The sequence below is a fragment of the Ammodytes marinus genome (genome assembly GCF_949987685.1).
Source record: "Ammodytes marinus genome assembly, chromosome: 21".
Classification (NCBI taxonomy): Eukaryota; Metazoa; Chordata; class Actinopteri; order Uranoscopiformes; family Ammodytidae; genus Ammodytes; species Ammodytes marinus.
Genome location: NC_137225.1, coordinates 18,002,540 through 18,021,478, shown reverse-complemented (window position 1 = coordinate 18,021,478; position 18,939 = coordinate 18,002,540). Strand labels below are relative to the sequence as shown.

General features: G+C 39.8%; 1 protein-coding gene across 1 annotated transcript; it reads left to right on the top strand.

Annotated features, from left to right (window-relative positions):
* Positions 1 to 854: 854 nt before the first annotated feature.
* On the top strand, positions 855 to 17,972 carry LOC307267686 (macrophage mannose receptor 1-like; the record flags this gene model as incomplete). The annotated part of the gene is given in 36 exon segments (XM_080050069.1): positions 855 to 924; positions 927 to 1,254; positions 1,496 to 1,568; positions 2,263 to 2,386; positions 2,892 to 3,630; positions 6,433 to 6,436; positions 6,792 to 6,945; positions 7,050 to 7,451; positions 8,204 to 8,377; positions 8,778 to 8,933; positions 9,022 to 9,135; positions 9,287 to 9,427; positions 9,522 to 9,704; positions 10,112 to 10,269; positions 10,373 to 10,489; positions 10,575 to 10,690; positions 10,868 to 11,016; positions 11,425 to 11,624; positions 11,713 to 11,828; positions 11,922 to 12,000; positions 12,095 to 12,239; positions 12,373 to 12,411; positions 13,365 to 13,528; positions 13,694 to 13,764; positions 13,883 to 13,983; positions 14,075 to 14,214; positions 15,117 to 15,225; positions 15,319 to 15,491; positions 15,946 to 16,051; positions 16,154 to 16,386; positions 16,507 to 16,672; positions 16,771 to 16,923; positions 17,026 to 17,142; positions 17,385 to 17,543; positions 17,621 to 17,653; positions 17,740 to 17,972. Coding segments are annotated over 36 exon segments (5,739 nt in total).
* Positions 17,973 to 18,939: the final 967 nt, after the last annotated feature.

Here is an 18,939-nt window from a genome sequence, read left to right as displayed (position 1 = left end):
AGGGATAGTGCTCAACATTTACCGGTATTTATCTGTACTGGTCTTGATCTCATGGAGAGCACTGCCTGAGAAACTGCACCAATGCAGAATCTAAAATGAGCTGTTTTAGTGAGAGCCCAGTGGAGATGTGTCTAAAAATGTCAACTGCAAATTTATACTTCTTTATTTGTCTTCAATTGCATGAACAAACAGGGTGATGGCTTAAAATATACTGTGCGTGGATGGTATTTGGACTACAGAGAGCAGTGATATAAATTCATAATTTTACGTCATGCTTTTATTTGGTTAGATTTAGGCATGTAGCATGCTTTTTGAAGGAAAAAAAAATCCCCTGTTACTAATTTATCTGAAGTTGCTGGAATTTCCGTAAGTATTTATTACATCAATGACATTTTACAGTTATCACATTTTGCCACTAGATGGCCATGTGTAAACATGAAAGGAGCCTCAAGTGCCTTCAGGTTTTCTGTGGCATTACAGCCGCTTGCCCTTAGATGTTGCTTTTACTGTCCACTTATTTTTGCTGGTAATGTAGAATGTTTACACATAATTAAAAGTAGAACTGATGCAAAACTATATTTATTTTAGATGCTCAAACTAGGTTGTCAACTATGTGTAGCTCATTGGGATGGGATTTTAGGTATTGGTAGGCATTGATTGAGGTACAATTTGAGATGCCTGTGGTACATACAGTACATATCCTTCAGGACGCAGAGTTAGACAACATTTGTTTGCATTTCTATATATAAAGGGATTAAAGGTCCAGTCACATCACTGTCACACCAAGAGACACAATGCCTAGTGCAGTGTAAGCAGTTGGGTGAGCAGAGAGCCAGGGCTGTGGTGTGTGGAAAATGCTAGTGGAGGCAGACAATGCACCGGTCCGAGGCCTGACCAGCCCTCAGAGGGACAGGGGTCGCCTCACTGCGACAACAGTCCCCGTCTCCCTCCCTTCTTTTTTTTTTTTTTTAGTTATCACAGCATGGGCTCGGGGAGGACGCTGAAGTTCGCCCTCTGCGAGGTGCTACAGTTTGCAGGCCTGTGTGTGCCCCTCTTCATCGTCATGCAAAGGTTCGCAATCATCGTAGCAAAGGTCAAAACCTCGGCGCAGCCCCCTGGAGACGGAAGCACAGCCTACTGGTTGATCGTGGCCTCCTCTATTGCCTATGTCACCTCCACCGCCCTGCTGGTCTGGGTACCCATGAAGTATATGGTCTTCATGAAGAAGAAGTTCCTCATTGGGAGGAAGAAGTGGTGAGTTTCTCCTGCTTTTGCTCCTGATGTCAGGACTCAAGAACGGAGGTTGGGTATACTGTGTGGTCAGCAGTTGGGACACTGTCCTAAGACTTGACAAGCTAGTCTGAGTCTGAACAGGCCTATAGATGGGTTGGACTTTACTTGGCTGGTGAATACCATGAGTTAGCAAGTCCTGCAACTGCCTTTGTCTTCCTTCCTTACTTTTTTTTGTCCTTCCCTTCTTTTGTCTTTGTATCAGGAGGCCTGTGGCCCTCGTATATGTGATCCTGTCCACATTACCCTGCTTTGCCTTTCTCATCGCCAGCTCTGAGGTACAACTTGTTGTGGATTGTTTCCTTACATACATATATCCGTACTATGATCATGACCCCTTTGGAGGTTTGTGTTTTTCATCTGAAGAAGGTGCTTGATCCTATAACTTTTCCAAAATATGATAACAATTTCAGTAGGTAAGTGGAATCACAGTGACATCTGTGAGTAGAAAGGTGATGATTTGTGAGGAACCTTTAGTTCTCAGGGGAGGCATATCTAGCCTTTTGGATAAGGAGCTACTGATAAGCAGCTTGGTTCCTCTTCCTGTCCAGGCTGCCCTTGTCAAATCATCTGTCCATGAGGCACATTTTCACTTCCTGGCTTGCTGCAGCCCATGCCCTATTTGCTGTTTTATGTGGCCCTTTTCTCAAACCAAGCTAACCTTTTGGCCACTGCTTATCTGGTATATTTTACATAAGAGCCCTCAATTCTGCTAAGATAACCAACTTGTCTGCGTTGTTCTGTGTCCTGTTGGTATGAACTCCTGACTCAGGCAAATATCAGAGCAGCAAGTGATTTAGCCCACAAACCCAGTGCTAGAGGAAGTAAACTATGCAAATACTTGGTGCAAACAACCATTATTATTAAGGTCAATTTCATGGGTTCTATATTGACTGGAAGTGAGTACGTAATTACATTGAATGTTCTGGTCAAAATGTATGTTCAACTAATGTTTTTATGGCTGTTGCCCAGGTACAGATAAATAACAACATGAAAAATGATACATTCACGGAGCTCCCTGTATCACTAGTCCTCTTCTCTCTCATCTGTATTGACGTTGTGGAGCGGATTCGCCACTGCAGACTGACCGGTCAGGGTGAGCGCAGCTTTCCAAACATGATACACAAACGTGACAAACCACTCACTGCGTTCTATAGATCCTGAACTTTCCTCTGCCAACTTATATAGTGATACCAGCCCGGCTTTACATTACAGGAGCTAGGAGGCAACAAATACAGCTAACACTTCTTTCTATCATTTAATCCAGAACAATTCAGAGACCCAATTTGAACTCCTTATTGTTTGGCTCTGTGCCTGCAGTTAAAACAATTATTCGTGCAGCTGAGGAAACAAGCAGGACATTTTCCCCACTTCTTGTAAAAAAATTGCTGAATTGACAAAACTACAGCAAAGGGAGGTTGAGTTGGTTGTGGTTGAGGTTGATAATGTTGTATCAGTATTATACTGATTTCTTTCCACACACCATTGGCCGAAGAACATTTAAAATTAAACCATGCTTTCTTGATACTATTAGACAATAAGCAACATTAGCAAATTAATGTTCAGATATAATCTTGTTTGACCTCCTTTCCTCTCCCCAGCAAACGACACAGAGAGGGATGCTGACATCCCTACCACTGTTCTGGAACAGGTAACACCTATCAACCCAGCTGTGCCGGGGCCGGCTGTGCCCGGGCAAGCTGTGCCAAATCCTAGGCCACCGGGACCAAGCCAGCACAACCAGGACAGGAACCAGCAAAACGACAGGAACCAGCTCAATGACAGAAACCAGCTCAACGACAGGAACCAGCTCAATGACAGGAACCAGAACGGAGCTCGACCAGAGACCAACAGGACTGTCCCAGGGATACCAGGTAATCATGGGAGACCTTTTAGTATCTCTGGATTGAGCTCAAGATCAGCAAGCAACACAGCATACAGCATACCTCCGTATGCCTACACTGGTCCACTGCGATTCCTGTGTGCCAGCGACGCCCGAGCGGATGTGTTTGTGGACAGCTTTATGTTCTGGATGGACACAGTGGAGATGGTGAGGGTGGCAGGACATCCCCTGGTCTTCTACTCAGGCTGGGTGTTCCCCATCTACATCTTCAGCTACCTGTCTTGTCTGCGTGTTGTGGTCATGCCCCACAGCCCCCTTCTTTCGTCGCTAGGAGTGGCCTTGCAGGACCTACCATTCTTTTTTGTGCGTGTTGGCCTCATTGCCTTTTTTGGTTTTGTCACCCCTGTGCTCTATCTAATGAAAAACTTGTTGGTCTGCCTGGCCTTTGTATATTTCAACTTCATGACCAAGCTGAGGGTCTTCAACACAGAGAGGATGTTCTTTTGAGACAAACCCTCAAAGCATAGACAGTGCAACATTAAAACATAAAGTAGGAGCAACAGGTTGCCGCAATAAGGAACTATAGGATGTAAGGATACAGGAAACAATTGCACCAGCTCTTCATTGATTCAAACTTAACATTACAACTTAAGTGTTTAATTGAAGATGCATTCAATTTCAAACCGGTCAAACCACGATATCCGGTTTTACATAGAGATTTGTTAAAAAATAGTTACAACCAAATAACTGTTCGATAGTTGATAACTGAACTATATAATGGAAATAACTAACATAGGTTGCCAATACATGACTCCTTTACAGTGAAGGTTAGTTAATATGGTCGACACAGTTAACATGGTATACATTGAATGACACAATATACCTCAAATAGTTGTGTTAATAACATTAAGTAAAATGTCTGCTCGGTCTGATCAGATATTCCCACCGATACTATTACTTTTTTTTGAATATACTGTTTTCCCCCATAAATCACTAGTAGCCTGAGTTTGAAGATAGCTAGGAGTTGCGAAGAACTCTGAAAAAAGATTAGTCACAAACTTATGGATTTATTGTAGACCTACCAGTAAATGTTTACTGTAGATTTATACTTCACTATCTCAAAAAGGGCTCCACCTCACAATTGTTTTTTCATGTGGTGATTGTTACTAAATATTCTCATCCACCTACTTGAGAACTTAGAAATACCTCTAGATACTTTCTTTTAATAGATTTAAGAATAGCTGGTGCAACCAAACTAAAGTATGAATTTGCAACACAGGAAATATATACTTTATTAAAATACCTAATAGTAATTTTAACAGGCCAAAAGGGAGCTCTTGAGCAATGTTTTTCCATAAAGGACATTATGTGTCTAATGACTGTTGTGTTATGTATTATTTACCTCTAGGTTCAAAAACACATTTTTTTTACCCCTCTAAATCCCTCACCAAGCATGGCACTTTGGAATTTGTACCTGTAATGTCACTTGAGAACTTTTAGCATAATTCTTCTACCATCATAAAGTGCAGTGAATATGTTAAAATTATAAATCCATGTTGTTTATATTAGGTTTTTCTTTGCTAAGTTATATTCACAAAAGAAAAACAAAGTGTGAGTTTGTATCATTGATACATATATTTTGGTAATATTAATAAAGAAAATTATTCAAATATAGAGTTTCACTAGTGTGATCATGTTTTTGTTCTCCATTCAAACCCTTTACACTGAATTTTACCCTATTTCTTCTCAATCAGTCCCCAAGAGAACAGATTTCCTGTCGTTAATCGGCGAAAACATTCCCATCACATTCCTCCCCATTATTCTAAATGGTCAAGTCAGCTATACTTATGTGCAGACTGTTGCAATTTAACAGAACAGCCATGCAAAAATCTAAATCTCTTGAAAAAAGCATGGCAAAAAATCCAACCTTTAAGTAAAAAAATACAATTTATTGCTGGGCTGTTTGTATTGAATTGTACATGTTTTTATTGTATTATGTCTATGTTCAATATATGATAGTTCTCTGACCATTGTTGTTATGACCAACATCACAAGATACAGCATTGCTATACACTTATGTCTATTGTAAGAAGATGTAGGCTAAATGATGATTAAATGTAGCCTATTGTCACCAATCTTTAGATCTTTAACAGAAGCCATTATCTATATACCCCTATATTTTATATTGTAATCATTTCCACTAATGAGTACTTCTGCTTTCTCAAGTCTTAATATTTATCCCTTTCAGAAAACTCGTCAACCAGTTAAAGCAAGCTAATTTTCGCTTACATGCAGCAACTAATCTATTATTTTGATATCAGTGTTTATTGCTACTTAACTATACTTTCTACAATCTTTGGCATTTATTTTTAAAGCTGCAATAATAAGTATTCTTAATATTAACAATGGATCAAATGACAATTATACAATGTGAAAGGTGTGTAACCAACCCGAGCAAATGTGTCATTAATAATAAGACAATATTATACATACATATATAATATAATACATTAATAATAATTCAAATTGCCTTTAAAAACAATAAAAAAGTCATGAATGCATTCACAATTGAAAATGACTTCAAATGTTTATTTTCCTTTTGATAAATAATAATATAATAATAAATCATTTAGAAGGTGCAATCCCTTTACAAAAGCTGCACATTCAATTGATGATATTTGGAGAATATTTAACCTTTGAAGTGGAAGAAGTATGCACATGTAAGCAAGTCAATGTCCTTCTGTGTAGGATTTGAAAATGTATCTTCTTATGGTTGAATCAAAAGGACACTTTGATCCAATTACTGCTTCATGAATCTCATTCTCAGAGACAAGCACAGAATGAAACATAAAAGGCTGCAGTCTGTTCATTGAAATATGCTCTAATACTTATAGTGTTTGATTAAGCATCATCAATGCCAAGCACAGGTATATTACAGGTACATGACCAACTTGTCTGCACCTCAGCTGTCTGAACACCATGTGGCGCTTTTCCATATGCATAGCTGGCTCGGGAAACCATGCAGTATGAGGCCAAAGTAGTCAGATCTTTACTCACTTCCCCGAATAGGAAGCAGGATTTCCTTCTGTCCTCTCTTTCTACTGACTTTTATCATCACTGCACTCCTAACCCGGAGCCTTGAGGACCTCCTGGGGGCTACTACCCCATGAAAAAAACACCCATCAGCAATATGCAGCAAACCTCATTTAAACAATGTTTACTCTGGCATGATAATTATGAAACTGGCACATTCCTAATCAGATTTGCATAAATCTTGTGACACCTGAAATGTCTTACAGAAAGGTCAATGGGTTCATTTTACGGGCACAGATTAAGAACTGGACTGTTTATAATGCTTCACACGAACAGCAATACATTGCAGTCGGCTTGTCATACCCAGACACTTCCAAGTTTTTCTTTAAGCTATCATTGGTAGCATTTATTTTCTTGTGTGAGACCAGTGAGATGGGATTGCTTGCTTCCAACTTCCTGTTTCCCTCTGCCTAAAAAATTCAGTGGAAGCTCATGGAAATTGCTGTCGTTTGACGAACCTTAGCTAACCATGTGACAGGATATCCATCAGCGTGATTAAGCAGGTGGGGGGGAGGGGGGTGAGCACCATGTCTCTGTCATTGTTGCTCTATGTCACACACCTTAGCACACACCAGACCTCTACTCTCATGAATGGAAAACTCTCCTACAACTTCATCCACCTCTGACTGAAAACTGCATGCAAAGGATAATGTTACCTTGTTCAAACTTTGCTGTGGTCCTCTGTCTCATGCAAGTCCTCCGCATTACTGCCGACATAGGTACGTACCACTGACAAACAAAAAATGCAAGTGCAATCTTAATGTAAATTAATTTGAAATTGTCTTACGAGACATGCTGTTGAAGCTGTTCTGTTCTGCTCCAGATAGTGGCTCCTTCGTGATCTTCAATGAGAACCACAACAAGTGCATGAAGGTGGAGAGTGCAACCTCAATAACGGTGGCCCGTTGTGATCCTCATGCCAAAGAGCAGCAGTTTCGTTGGGCCTCCGAATCACGCGTCCTCAGTCTGTCCCTCAAGCTGTGTTTGGGTGCGACAGAGATTAAAGACTGGGTGAAGGTTCTCCTCTATGAATGTGATGAGAGCAATGTCCTCCAACATTGGCAGTGCAAGAATGAGACCCTCTTTGGCCTAAAAGATCAGGACCTACACTTAAACTGGGGCAACCGCAATGAGAGGAACATAATGATCTACAAAGGCTCAGGGCTCTGGAGTCGCTGGAGAATATATGGCACCATGGGTGACCTTTGTTCGAAAGGATTTCAAGGTAGGACTTTTAGGGACACACAATCGTTCTTTATAAAGACAGATCACAAATAGTGTATACTGCGGAATCTAAACTGGAATGTTTTTTTTTTTTTAGAAGGTTTCGAAGGGGTCTTCCCAAGCTGTAGAATGTTGTAAGGTTTTTCATTTAGCATGCAAAGAAAAATTTATTTTTGACAAGTAATACTGTTTAGCCAACTGTCATATCTAGTTGCAGCTTTCATTCTGGATATTTTGGAACAAGACATGATCAGATCAGACTGGTTGTTGTCCGCAAATGATAAATGATTGAAGCTTAATTGGCTAAGTTGTAGAAAGCCTTAATCACATTTTATTACATGTCTATAGCTATTTACCAGAAGATACAGTATGTTGGAATGAAGTAATGTCTTAAGATTTGCTTAAGATTTAGACTGCTGAAACAACCTTTTTTAAGATAAAAGTGTGCTTGTAAAAAATTAACTTTTTCAACATGACACCGTGTGCATAAAGTGAGGTCCATAAACTAGTTTCCTACAGCTGTGCATAGCACCCTGACCGCAGTCCCATCAGTGGACGAGCTCACTTGTGTTCTTGTGGTTGAAAGGAATAAAACCCTGCAGCTGGGTTCAAAAGTCTTTTGGAAAGCCATCCCAAAGTGCCCATGATCAGCAACTGTCCACTGGCCACGTCGGTCATCTTGCAACAGGTTGCTGATTTGCAGGCTTTGTTTTTTTATTTTGCTTCATAAAATCATGATTTGTGTCCCCTCAGAGATCTTCACAATAGGGGGCAATGCATTTGGAGGCGCTTGTCAGTTCCCATTTAAGTTTATGGAGAAGTGGTACGCTGAGTGCACAAAGGACGGTCGCTCAGACGGACAGCTGTGGTGTGCAACTGTGAGAGATTATGATCAAGAGAAGAAATGGGGCTTTTGTCCCACTACAAGTAAGTGCAAGAGAAACCTATCACTTCGACATTTTCACATCTATTAAAATCAGTATTATCAAGCCATACATAATTATCTTGTTTGTCTGTAACTTCTCTAAGTGCTATCAATCAATAGGTCAGTGATGACAGGTCTGATTTCTGACCCCCCACCCTCCTTCTCATCTCCCCCAGCAGATAAAACACTACCATTTCCTATCATGATGTTGTCAACACAGCACTCTCCCGGTTTTCCTTTTCTAGCATGCTTGTCTTTCCCCTAATGCTGCTCTAAAACTGGTTCAGGAAAGGGATGAATAAAGAAAAAACAATGAACTGTTCACTAATACTGCATGAAGTGAATCATTTCCCTCAGTAATTTCTTACTTTTTTAATACTTTGTGTCTCTACTATAATGCAGCATCCTCTGGTTGGGACACTGACCCGGTTACTGGCGTTCAGTATCAGAGGAACGCAGGAGCAGTGTTGACCTGGTATCAGGCCAGGAAGAGCTGCCAGCAGCAGGGAGCTGACCTTCTCAGTATCATAGAGCTACACGAACAGTCATACATTTCAGGTACAAAGTCTAACCTGTATTACTTCTCAATACTACATAATGACCATGACTGAGCATTACTTGCATTATAATGTATGGCTTGACACAGGGTTGACAGATCATTTGGGAACTTCAATGTGGATTGGCCTGAACAGCATGGATTTTGAGAGAGGATGGCAGTGGAGCGACGAGAACCCATTCAGATATCTAAATTGGGCCCCAGGTTAGTAAAGACAAGTGTGACAGAAGCAGGACTTTACTGAATGTTGTGGATTCCCTTAATGTGAACGGTTGCATGATAACAGTAAGACTCTTAAATAATCTGAACTGAAGTGCACTTAAGAATTATTTATGAATTGTCGCTGTCCCAATAGGTCATCCCTCATCAGAGCCCGGGCTTACTTGTGCAACTCTTAATGCTGCAAAAGCCTCAAAATGGGAGAGCAGCTCCTGCACTAAGAAACTTGGTTACATTTGTCGTAGAGGAAACTCCACAGCTCTGCCTCCACCACCAAGTAATTCTAAATGATCTGAATCTGGGTTATTAGAGTCTTATAGTGCAAATTTACAATCGAATATTTTCTCACCTTTTTTAGTCTCTATCAACAGACAAAGACCAGCCCAACTTCTGCCCCAGTCACTGGGTTCCATATGCAGGTAACTGTTACTACCTGGAGCGGAGTAAAAAGATTTGGAAGGACGCTTTGGCTGCGTGCCACAAAGAGGGAGGAGATTTGGCCAGCATACACAATATAGAAGAGCAGAGCTTCATAATATCTCAAATTGGATACCGTAAGTATGCAATTAGAACATTCTTACATAATCTATGCTAAAAATAATGTTTTGGACAACACTTAATGATATTATTATTTATAATTATGGGATATGATTTTTTATTTTCTATTGACTTGTTTTTTACACTTCAGTTTGTGTAAATAGTAAACAAATGAAATATACTGTGTCTCTTCGTGAGCTTTGCAGGTGCTGGTAGGCCAATTTAATTACCTTTGGACAAAGCAAGATTAGCTAATTCTTTTGTTTGCAAAATTAAACTAATCCGCTGCTGGTTTCATATTTACAGTGGTGTTAATCCTCTTGGGCGATTCTCACAAAAGAAAAAATTAATAACCATGGTTACTGTCTGAAAAACTGTTCTTTATGACTAGATTAACATCTACATCTGTATTTAAAACACTCAGTGTCGACAGATGTGCTCTGGATTGGCTTGAATGATCAGAGGAACCAGCTGCTGTTTGAATGGTCTGATCGGTCCCACGTTACCTTCACCCAGTGGCAGACTGGGGAGCCGTCACATTCCACCAACCTCCAGGAGGACTGTGTTCTCATCAGAGGAAAGGTATCCACAACTATACTAACTATTGCAAAAGGGACCTGTGAAATTTGAACGCAATGTTAATAAGAGTGCTGGTGTTGTTTTGTGCTGCATATTGCCCATACAGGACGGGAGTTGGGCTGACCACATGTGTGAGAAGATGTATGGATACATCTGTCAGAAGAAGGGATCCACTAAACCAGCTGAAGGACCCCAAGAGGATGCAAACCCGGGATGCAAGCTGGTGAGTGATCCTTTAAATAATGATGAGTATCATTATACAACAAGGTCTCAGATTTATCCTGACAGTGTGTTTATATCACCTCAAGGGCTGGATCAGGTTTGGTTCTTTTTGTTACAACGTTGGATCTGAGACGAAAAATGCTGATGAGGCAAAGCAGGCATGCTCAGCGGCTGGCGCCTACCTGGTGGATGTGGCTGATAGGTATTTCCATCACTTTGATGAAATTAATTCTTAAAACAGGCTTTAAATGTTGTTTTTGTGTATAAGAAATAGACCGTTTTTGCTTTTTGGCATATAAATGTGAAGCTTGATTTTCCTGAACATAATCTAAGGTTTTATTTTCAAGTAATTTTCTGCTTTTATATGTTTTATATCCAGATATGAGCATGCCTTTTTGGTCAGTTTGGTTGGTTTGAGACCAGAGAAGTATTTCTGGACAGGGCTTTCCAACACAGAAGACAGAAGCACTTTTAAGTGGACCACCAGAAGAGAAGTCACATTCACTCATTTCAATATGGGCATGCCAGGTAAAACACACTTATTATTAGCCGTGCCTTTGCTTCCAAACCAGGCTTATATTGTCTGATGAAAAAGTTATACGTTATGTATGTTTAAATAACATTCAGATCGGTAATATCGGTAATTACATTTCCTATCTGTAATGTAATGTAATGTGCAAATGTTGGCAGGACAACACACTAATCTAAAATGGTTAACATGGTACATGTACTATATGCTATACTTCAGCATGTAAGCATCAGCCTCCAAGAGCATTGCTTAGTCTTTTATTGTTGTTCATCTTTTCTTTTATTGACACCTCCATTCATTATTCACTCCACACATTTCATGATCATAATAATCAATTATAATTCTAACATGTTTGAGCTCAGTTAATAGTTGTTTATTCCTGTTTCTTTTGGTGTGTTTAATAAAAGACAGAAACCAAGGATGTGTTGCAATGGCAACTGGGTATTTATCTGGATTATGGGATGTCGTCAGCTGCAACAACAAGGAGAAGTACATCTGCGAAAAACCAGCAGAGGGTGTTCAGGTGACAACCATTCCCCCCACCACCCCAACCCTGAACTGTGAGTCTGGTTGGACCCCTGTCGCCAAAAGGAACGTCTGCTACAAAGTAGGAGGACAAACTGAAGTCATCTGTGAAATATGTGTGATTTAAGTACATGGACCTCATCTCACTTAAACATTTTCTCATTAAAAAGCTTTACAAAAATACAGAGGGCCAACAGAAGACGTGGCAGGAAGCACAGGACTTCTGTAGGGCCATTGGTGGGGACTTGATCAGCATACACAATTCCCAAGACCTGAGCAACACACAGTATGTTAGCTTTGTACGTTGTATATGTCATAATTTATTTCATGCTACCTAACCATTCAGTAATCAATGTGGATGTTTTCTTCTGTCATAAAGGTTTCATTCCAGTGAAACAGCCTGGATTGGCCTCAGGCTGGGAGCCAATGAAGGTTATTATTGGAGCGATGGGTCACCTGTATGTAGCACTTCCTTGTTGCCAAAAAAAGCTTTACTCACTGTTATACTCAACTCTGGTCTAATAATGTATATTTCCAAAAATGTTGACCTAGTTTGGTTTCGAAAACTGGGGCTATGGGGAACCAAACAACCATAATGACAACGAACACTGTGCAGAAGTCCACTCTTACTACAGACGTAGCTGGAATGATGTACACTGTGAGTCCTTGAAAAGCTGGATCTGCCAGATACACAAAGGTAACACACACCGATCTCAACATTGAGCTGCAGTTTACATGGAGCCATTTGTCCCAAGTAGTTATGTGATGTTAAGTAGAGCCCTGCCCTGCTTTTAAGACTCTCTCTCTCTTTATGGTTCTTGTACTTTCAGGTGTGACTCCTAAACCTGAGCCTGTCATAGTTGAACAAGGTAAGTTCCAGCAGTGGCCCATTCCCCAAACAGCCCATTTACCTCTTTCATTTTATTTCCATGATTTACTGAGCTAAAATCTTGCTGTTTTTCCATTCCTCTTTTTTAATCGTCCTAGCTATGGCAATGTTGGGTTGGTCCACCACTCTGGTCCAGACTAATATATCGCAAGTTTGAGACGGATTTTCATGACAATTTTGAAAATGTGTCCTGTACATTGCTTTACAATTAAATACCTGCTAAATTAATGCTATTCTAATCAGCCTCAGCTATAATTTGTGTTTAGTGATAACTAGCAAAAGCACATACTACACCATTGTTTAAGAATAATAACCCATGGGGCGCCCTTTGCTCAGTTGGTAGGGCGTCCCCCCCCACCTCCCCGGGCCGGGCCCAGCAGCAGACCCGGGTTCGATTTCCGCCCGCGGTCGTTCTCTGCATGTCACTCCCCTCTACCCCATTTCACCTCTGTCTCTCTGCACTACCTCTGTCTCTCTGCACTATCAATAAAGCATAAAAAATGCCAAAAAAAAAAAAAATGCCAAAAAAAACAAAAATAATAATAATAATAACATATACTGTATATTGGCATTAAGATCAAGGCACTGTTGTGAATAAGTACTGCCTCATAGAGCTGTTGGCATGGCTGTAGACTCTTATGACTCGTTTCCAACGAGCAGAGCGGCTCGGTTAGGTGCGGCTCAGTCCGCTTCTATCGGCTGTTGGGGTACCAGCCTTCTAAAAGGGTGCCGAAAAGGTGGAGCTACACAATGCCGTCCGTTGATTAGTCAAAATAATCATTTCTGCGTTAGATCTAGCGTAAGCGAGCTGAGCCGGTCTGAGCTGTACTGACACCCGCTCTGCTCGTTGGGAGCGAGGCATTAGTGCTGTTTGCAATTGATCCCCAATACTGTATTTGTATCTGTTTGATAACAGTGTTGTTCTCTTCCCAGTATACAACACCACAGAAGATGGCTGGCTCATATACAATGACTCACACATTTATATCAACACTGAGCCCCTAGAAGTAGAAGCCGCCAGAACTTTCTGCAAAAAAAACTTTGGTGACCTTGCAATCATCACAGGGGAGAGTGAGAGGAAGTTCATTTGGAAACAGGCAGGATTTTTTTTTCTTCTTTGCAAGACAACCTGCATGTTTAACATTGAAGTTTAAAACAACAAACAAACTAATCCGATGTGGTTACAAAGTTACAGGTACAAAACAACCTCTGTGTTGATTAAACCTTAACGCAATGTCTCTCTTCTAATTATGTTCTTACAGATAGCAAATTCAAAAATCACAGATTTGCAGTTCTACATTGGCTTGACATTGGATTTAGATAAATCCTTTAGGTAAATCTAACCTCATACTAGGCATCAAAGTTTGACTGACATTTGATACTAAACAAAAGTAAAGCTGTTGTACCAAGTTATTACTAAGTCCTGTTCATTATCATCTTTCTACTTTCAGCTGGATGGATGGCAGCCCTGTAACATTCACTGCATGGGAAAATAATGAACCCAACTTTGCTAATAATGATGAAGGATGTGTGTCTATGTACAGAAGCATGGGTGAGTCTAATAACATACAGTAACCTTACCGAACCTAACAATGTATTTATCTATTTAATTCATTGATTAATTTCCCTCTTTAAATGTATAGGGTACTGGAATGATATCAACTGTGGTTCAGAGCTGCCTTCTGTTTGCAAAAGAAGCAGTAGTTTTATCAATGCAACAATGGCTCCAACATCTATTCCTACGGGAGGATGTGCTCCAGAGTGGCTGGCTTTCCAAGGCAAGGTAATGTTATCTTGCTGCATATAACACTGATTACTCTTATAAAAGCTGAAACCTTGCAAGATATAAATGGTTTTTATCAAGACAAACATGTCCTTCTACTTTCAGGATGTGATTTAAAGAGTCAGATGTACACTGCCCGGCCCAAAAAAGTCCCACCTGGATTTTACTAGGCAAATAGGCAAGAGCCCTCCATCGGTCAAAAACTGCAGTGATTAATATGTTTCAGTTGGCAACAAGTTATTTAACCCTAACGGATGCAGTGAAGATAGGAGATAACTTAAAATTAATACAATTATTTGGTGGAATCAAAATGTAAAATATCGACAGTAGAACTCCCGGCTATGTTTAATAGTGAAAGTAAAAGCATTTCCAAACGCACAATGCAGAGAGAACATAAGGGATATGGACTATGCAGATGTGCAGCCTTAAGAAAACCACTTATCAGTGGGGCTTATCAGAATAAAATACTTCAATTTACCATGGAGCATTATTAAAACATGGATGCTTTAATAATGCCTTGGAAAGTTCCAAAAACAATTGTAGTAGTTTCATAGTTTTCTTTGTTTTATGCAGGCCAATCTTTTCGGCCATCTGAAACAGAGTTATCTTTCCAAAAACCACAACATATGTCTTCTGACATGGTTGTTTAAGAAATAAGAAGCTATACAATGCATCAGTTAGAGTTAAATAACTTGTTGCCAAATGAAACATATTAATCACTGCAGTTTTTGACCGATGGAGGGCTCATTTTCCTAACCAAAATCCAGGTGGCAACTTTTTTTTGGGCTGGGCAGTGTACTTCAATCTGCTATGGTAAAATGTGTTACCAGTTTACATTGGTTGCATACAGTCCCTTTGCATGATATTCTAATACACATTGCAAATTCATCTTGTTTACATAGTGCTACAAAATTGTTTCGGGGAAAGATATTAAGGACTGGCAGGAGGCCCGGACGTACTGCATGAACCAGGGAGGAAATCTGGTTTCTATCTGTAATGAGCGAGAGCAAGGTGAGCAATTTGAGAATCCTGACCTTTGGGGCTAGTCAGTTAATAATCCACTGTTTAAATACTTTTAAAGAATAACTTTTTCTACCTTTACAGCATTCCTAACAACACAGATGCTGGGATACAATGAGAATGTGTGGATCGGCATGAATGATGTCAATTGGGAGATGCATTTTGTATGGACGGATGGCAAGGGCATTTCATACACCAACTGGGCAAAAGGGCATCCAACATCAGTGCCTGAGGGACGTTATTCATTTACGGATGAGGTTATTATAACTTTAACTTCTTTATCCAAAGCTTCTTTCTGTCAAACTATTACTTTCCTACAGTTGACTTCAAAAAAGTGATTTTCATATGGTTGCAGACTGGTTAGAAGAAGTGTGAAATAAGACTGAAAACAAAAACCATCTGCTATCAATAGACAAACCAGCAATGCAACCAAAGAACCATGGATATTCAAATGCCAGGCATTTAAAATTACAATATTGACTGAGCATAAAAATAAGCAAATATTAGGACAAAAGTCCAAAATTGAAAATAGGTTTACTGTCAGTCATCTGAACATTTAACTTTAAATTCAATGTATTAAGTTTTATTTATTCAACTGTTTTAATCAATAAAAACATCAATGTGCATATTTTCATTGTAAATTAAAGACAATGTAAGGAAATGGAAATGGTACAACCAAGGGTAACTAATGTACCCTTTTCTGCCTGATAGATGTTTGACTGTGTGATTATGGTGGGTGGCGCCCCAAGAACAAATGGATTGTGGAAGGTGGGAGAATGTAGCTCAAAACATGGCTTCATCTGTAAAAGAAACATTGGTGAGTAAAATTATTAGCAATGCCATTCAACCATCAGCTGTATACCGATAGAAAGCCTGGTGGGACAACATAAATAACAACTGCTGTTTCTTGGTTACAAAGATTCTCAGATTGTAGTCCCACCCACGACTGTGATACCGAAGAATTTCTACAAACTTGGCAATGACTCTTACAAACTGGTGACCCAGAAGATGAGATGGGATGAGGCTAGGAGGCAGTGCCAAGCAGACGATGCAGATCTGGCCAGTATCCTAAATCCTGTAACCCAAGCGTACATCATCTTGCAGATTTCCAAGCACAATGAGCCTGTCTGGATTGGCCTCAACAGCAATGTGGTAAAGGGGAAAACCTATCATCATATTTTTACACTAATATGTGCAGGATTTCAAATAGAAACAAGGACCTTTTAGTAGGGCTCTGCATCATAAATGCAACAAATTATTTTCTTTTCACAGACTGGTGGGCGGTTCAAGTGGGTTGATAACTGGTTGATGTCTTTTACTAAATGGGGCGTGGATGAACCTAAAAACAACTATGGCTGTGTATATATGGATGTGGACAGAAGATGGAAGACAGCACCATGTACCAATACCTACTATTCCATTTGCAAGAGGTCTCCAGGTCAGCCAATACCTTTATCAGTCCTTATGCACTATTAATATGGTACATAACCAAACCCTTAGCATGGTCAGAAAATAAATCTCCTGATTCTTTTTCAGACATAGCACCCACTGAGCCCCCTCAACTCGCTGGCAACTGTCCAGAACTCAAGAAGCCAAAAGCCTGGATACCTTTCAGAGGCCATTGTTATGCCTTCCTCAGCTCACTAGCGGACAACTGGGCCCATGCCTCAGTGGAATGTCTAAAAATTGGTATCTAATTAATTGGTATCTTATGAAGAAGTTCCCCTGATAATTTCCAATTTGTATGTGTACAAAATCTTGACAGTATGCTATTTTGGCTGTGTTCTTCAGGTGCTTCTCTGGTGAGTATTGAGGACCCTCAGGAGGATCAGTTCATACAGCAGAACATAGAGATCCTACAGGACGAAGCCAAGGCCTTTTGGGTCGGCCTCTACAAGACTCATGCAGGTGAGCATAGCTTATTGAATCAAATCAGAAAAAGTTTCTGATAATTCCTTTTTTCAACATGTGTAAATATTTCAAAGACAGTACCAATTACACATGCACTTCAAAACTACACGAGAAAAGGCAAACATTTAAGCATTTAGGTATTTTTTAAGATACTTAGCTCTATGAATAGAATGTCATAGAGGCAGTCTGGAGGTAATGTTTATTCTGAGTTAATACTGTAACAAGCTTCCCTATTTCAGGTGAGTGGATGTGGATCGATAACAGTGTTGTGGACTACACCAACTGGAAAACAGGGATGCCAAAGTCAGACTCATGTGTTGACATCCAGTCTGAAAGTGGAAAGTGGGGTACAACTAGCTGCAGCAGATATAGGTCTTTTATCTGCAAAACAGCCAAAGGTAAGTTTAATCAGCTGTTTTGTAGTTTTAAATTCACCAGTCAGTCTCTTACATTGAGTGTGTGTTCTCTGTTTCAGTTATTACACCTACAGAAAAGCCACCATATGTTGGTAAGTTGTTTTATATAATATATGTTGAATATGTTTCAAACTCAAGTTATATCATAGTAATAATACTTCTTTTTTTGCCTCCTCAGCCCATGTCATTAAAGAACCTTCTCAAGGGTCTGCTGGTGTTACTGTGGCTGTTATACTTGTTGTAATCGCCATACTTGGACTAGGTGCCTTCCTCCTCTTTCGTAAACGGATACCCACCCCTGTCTTGGGAGAAAACACCTTTGACAACAAGTTATACTTTGCCAATCCAATTCGAGCCCCTACGGACACCAAGGTTCTGGTGGCCAACATAGAGCAGAATGAACAAGCATAAAATGCATGAGATCAGTGGTAATCAGCACTACCAAAATTATATGATCAGACATTTTCTCATCTTTACTGGCAACTGAATCACAACCAAATCTTGTAGTGTTTTCCCATTTCAATAATAATTCTTACAAACACTGGCACTACACTAAGGGAATTAGGGACAAAGATAGTATATAATGGAACAAGCTATAACAAATTTAACATGAATATGTGATAAGTGAAATGTGTATAGATTTTTTACTTTTACAGATCAACATAAATCAACACATTTTGAAACCAGCACCAGTTAAAAATCAAGGAAGGTGAAGATTTTTCATTAATGCAATTAGCCAGATTATTCTCAACTGGGTTGCATGTTATCATTCTCCATGGGCTCTGCATCAGCCTTCTTCTGGCTTGTGATATTGTAAATAGATGCTCAATAAAATTAATTGAATATACTAAACTGAATTGTCATCTTTTTTTGTACTTTTGTTCTACAAAAACAGAGACGTGATGCATCGAGATGTATTGGTTAAAAATCAATTAAAAATCAAAGGGGTTTTGATGATGATCACAAAATGCTCAATTTGCACAAGTCCTGTCACTATTAGTTAAAGATGTAATCCGTTACGTTAACATCTAGTTTATTGTCTTAAGTTCCCATCTATCAAACAGTGAGTTAAAACAATGGTGATTGAGCATATGACCCACTGATAAAAGTGCCCGTATTTGCTGCTTTGCCCTGTTATACATCGGATGGGCTATGTTGTATTACCCGCGCTGCAGCGGTGCGTTCTTTCACTCAGGACATGGGAGCTTTAGACTTAGTACTGACCTGTGCATTCTGGTACATCTGTTAGTTTTTTAATTTACTTTTTATGTTTTATATACAGTCTATGGTTTGTATAAGACATGGTCCTAGGTCCAACATTTTCAAAATTGATGAAAAGGTCTTTCTGCACATCTGCAATCGAAGTCAGCAGGCATGG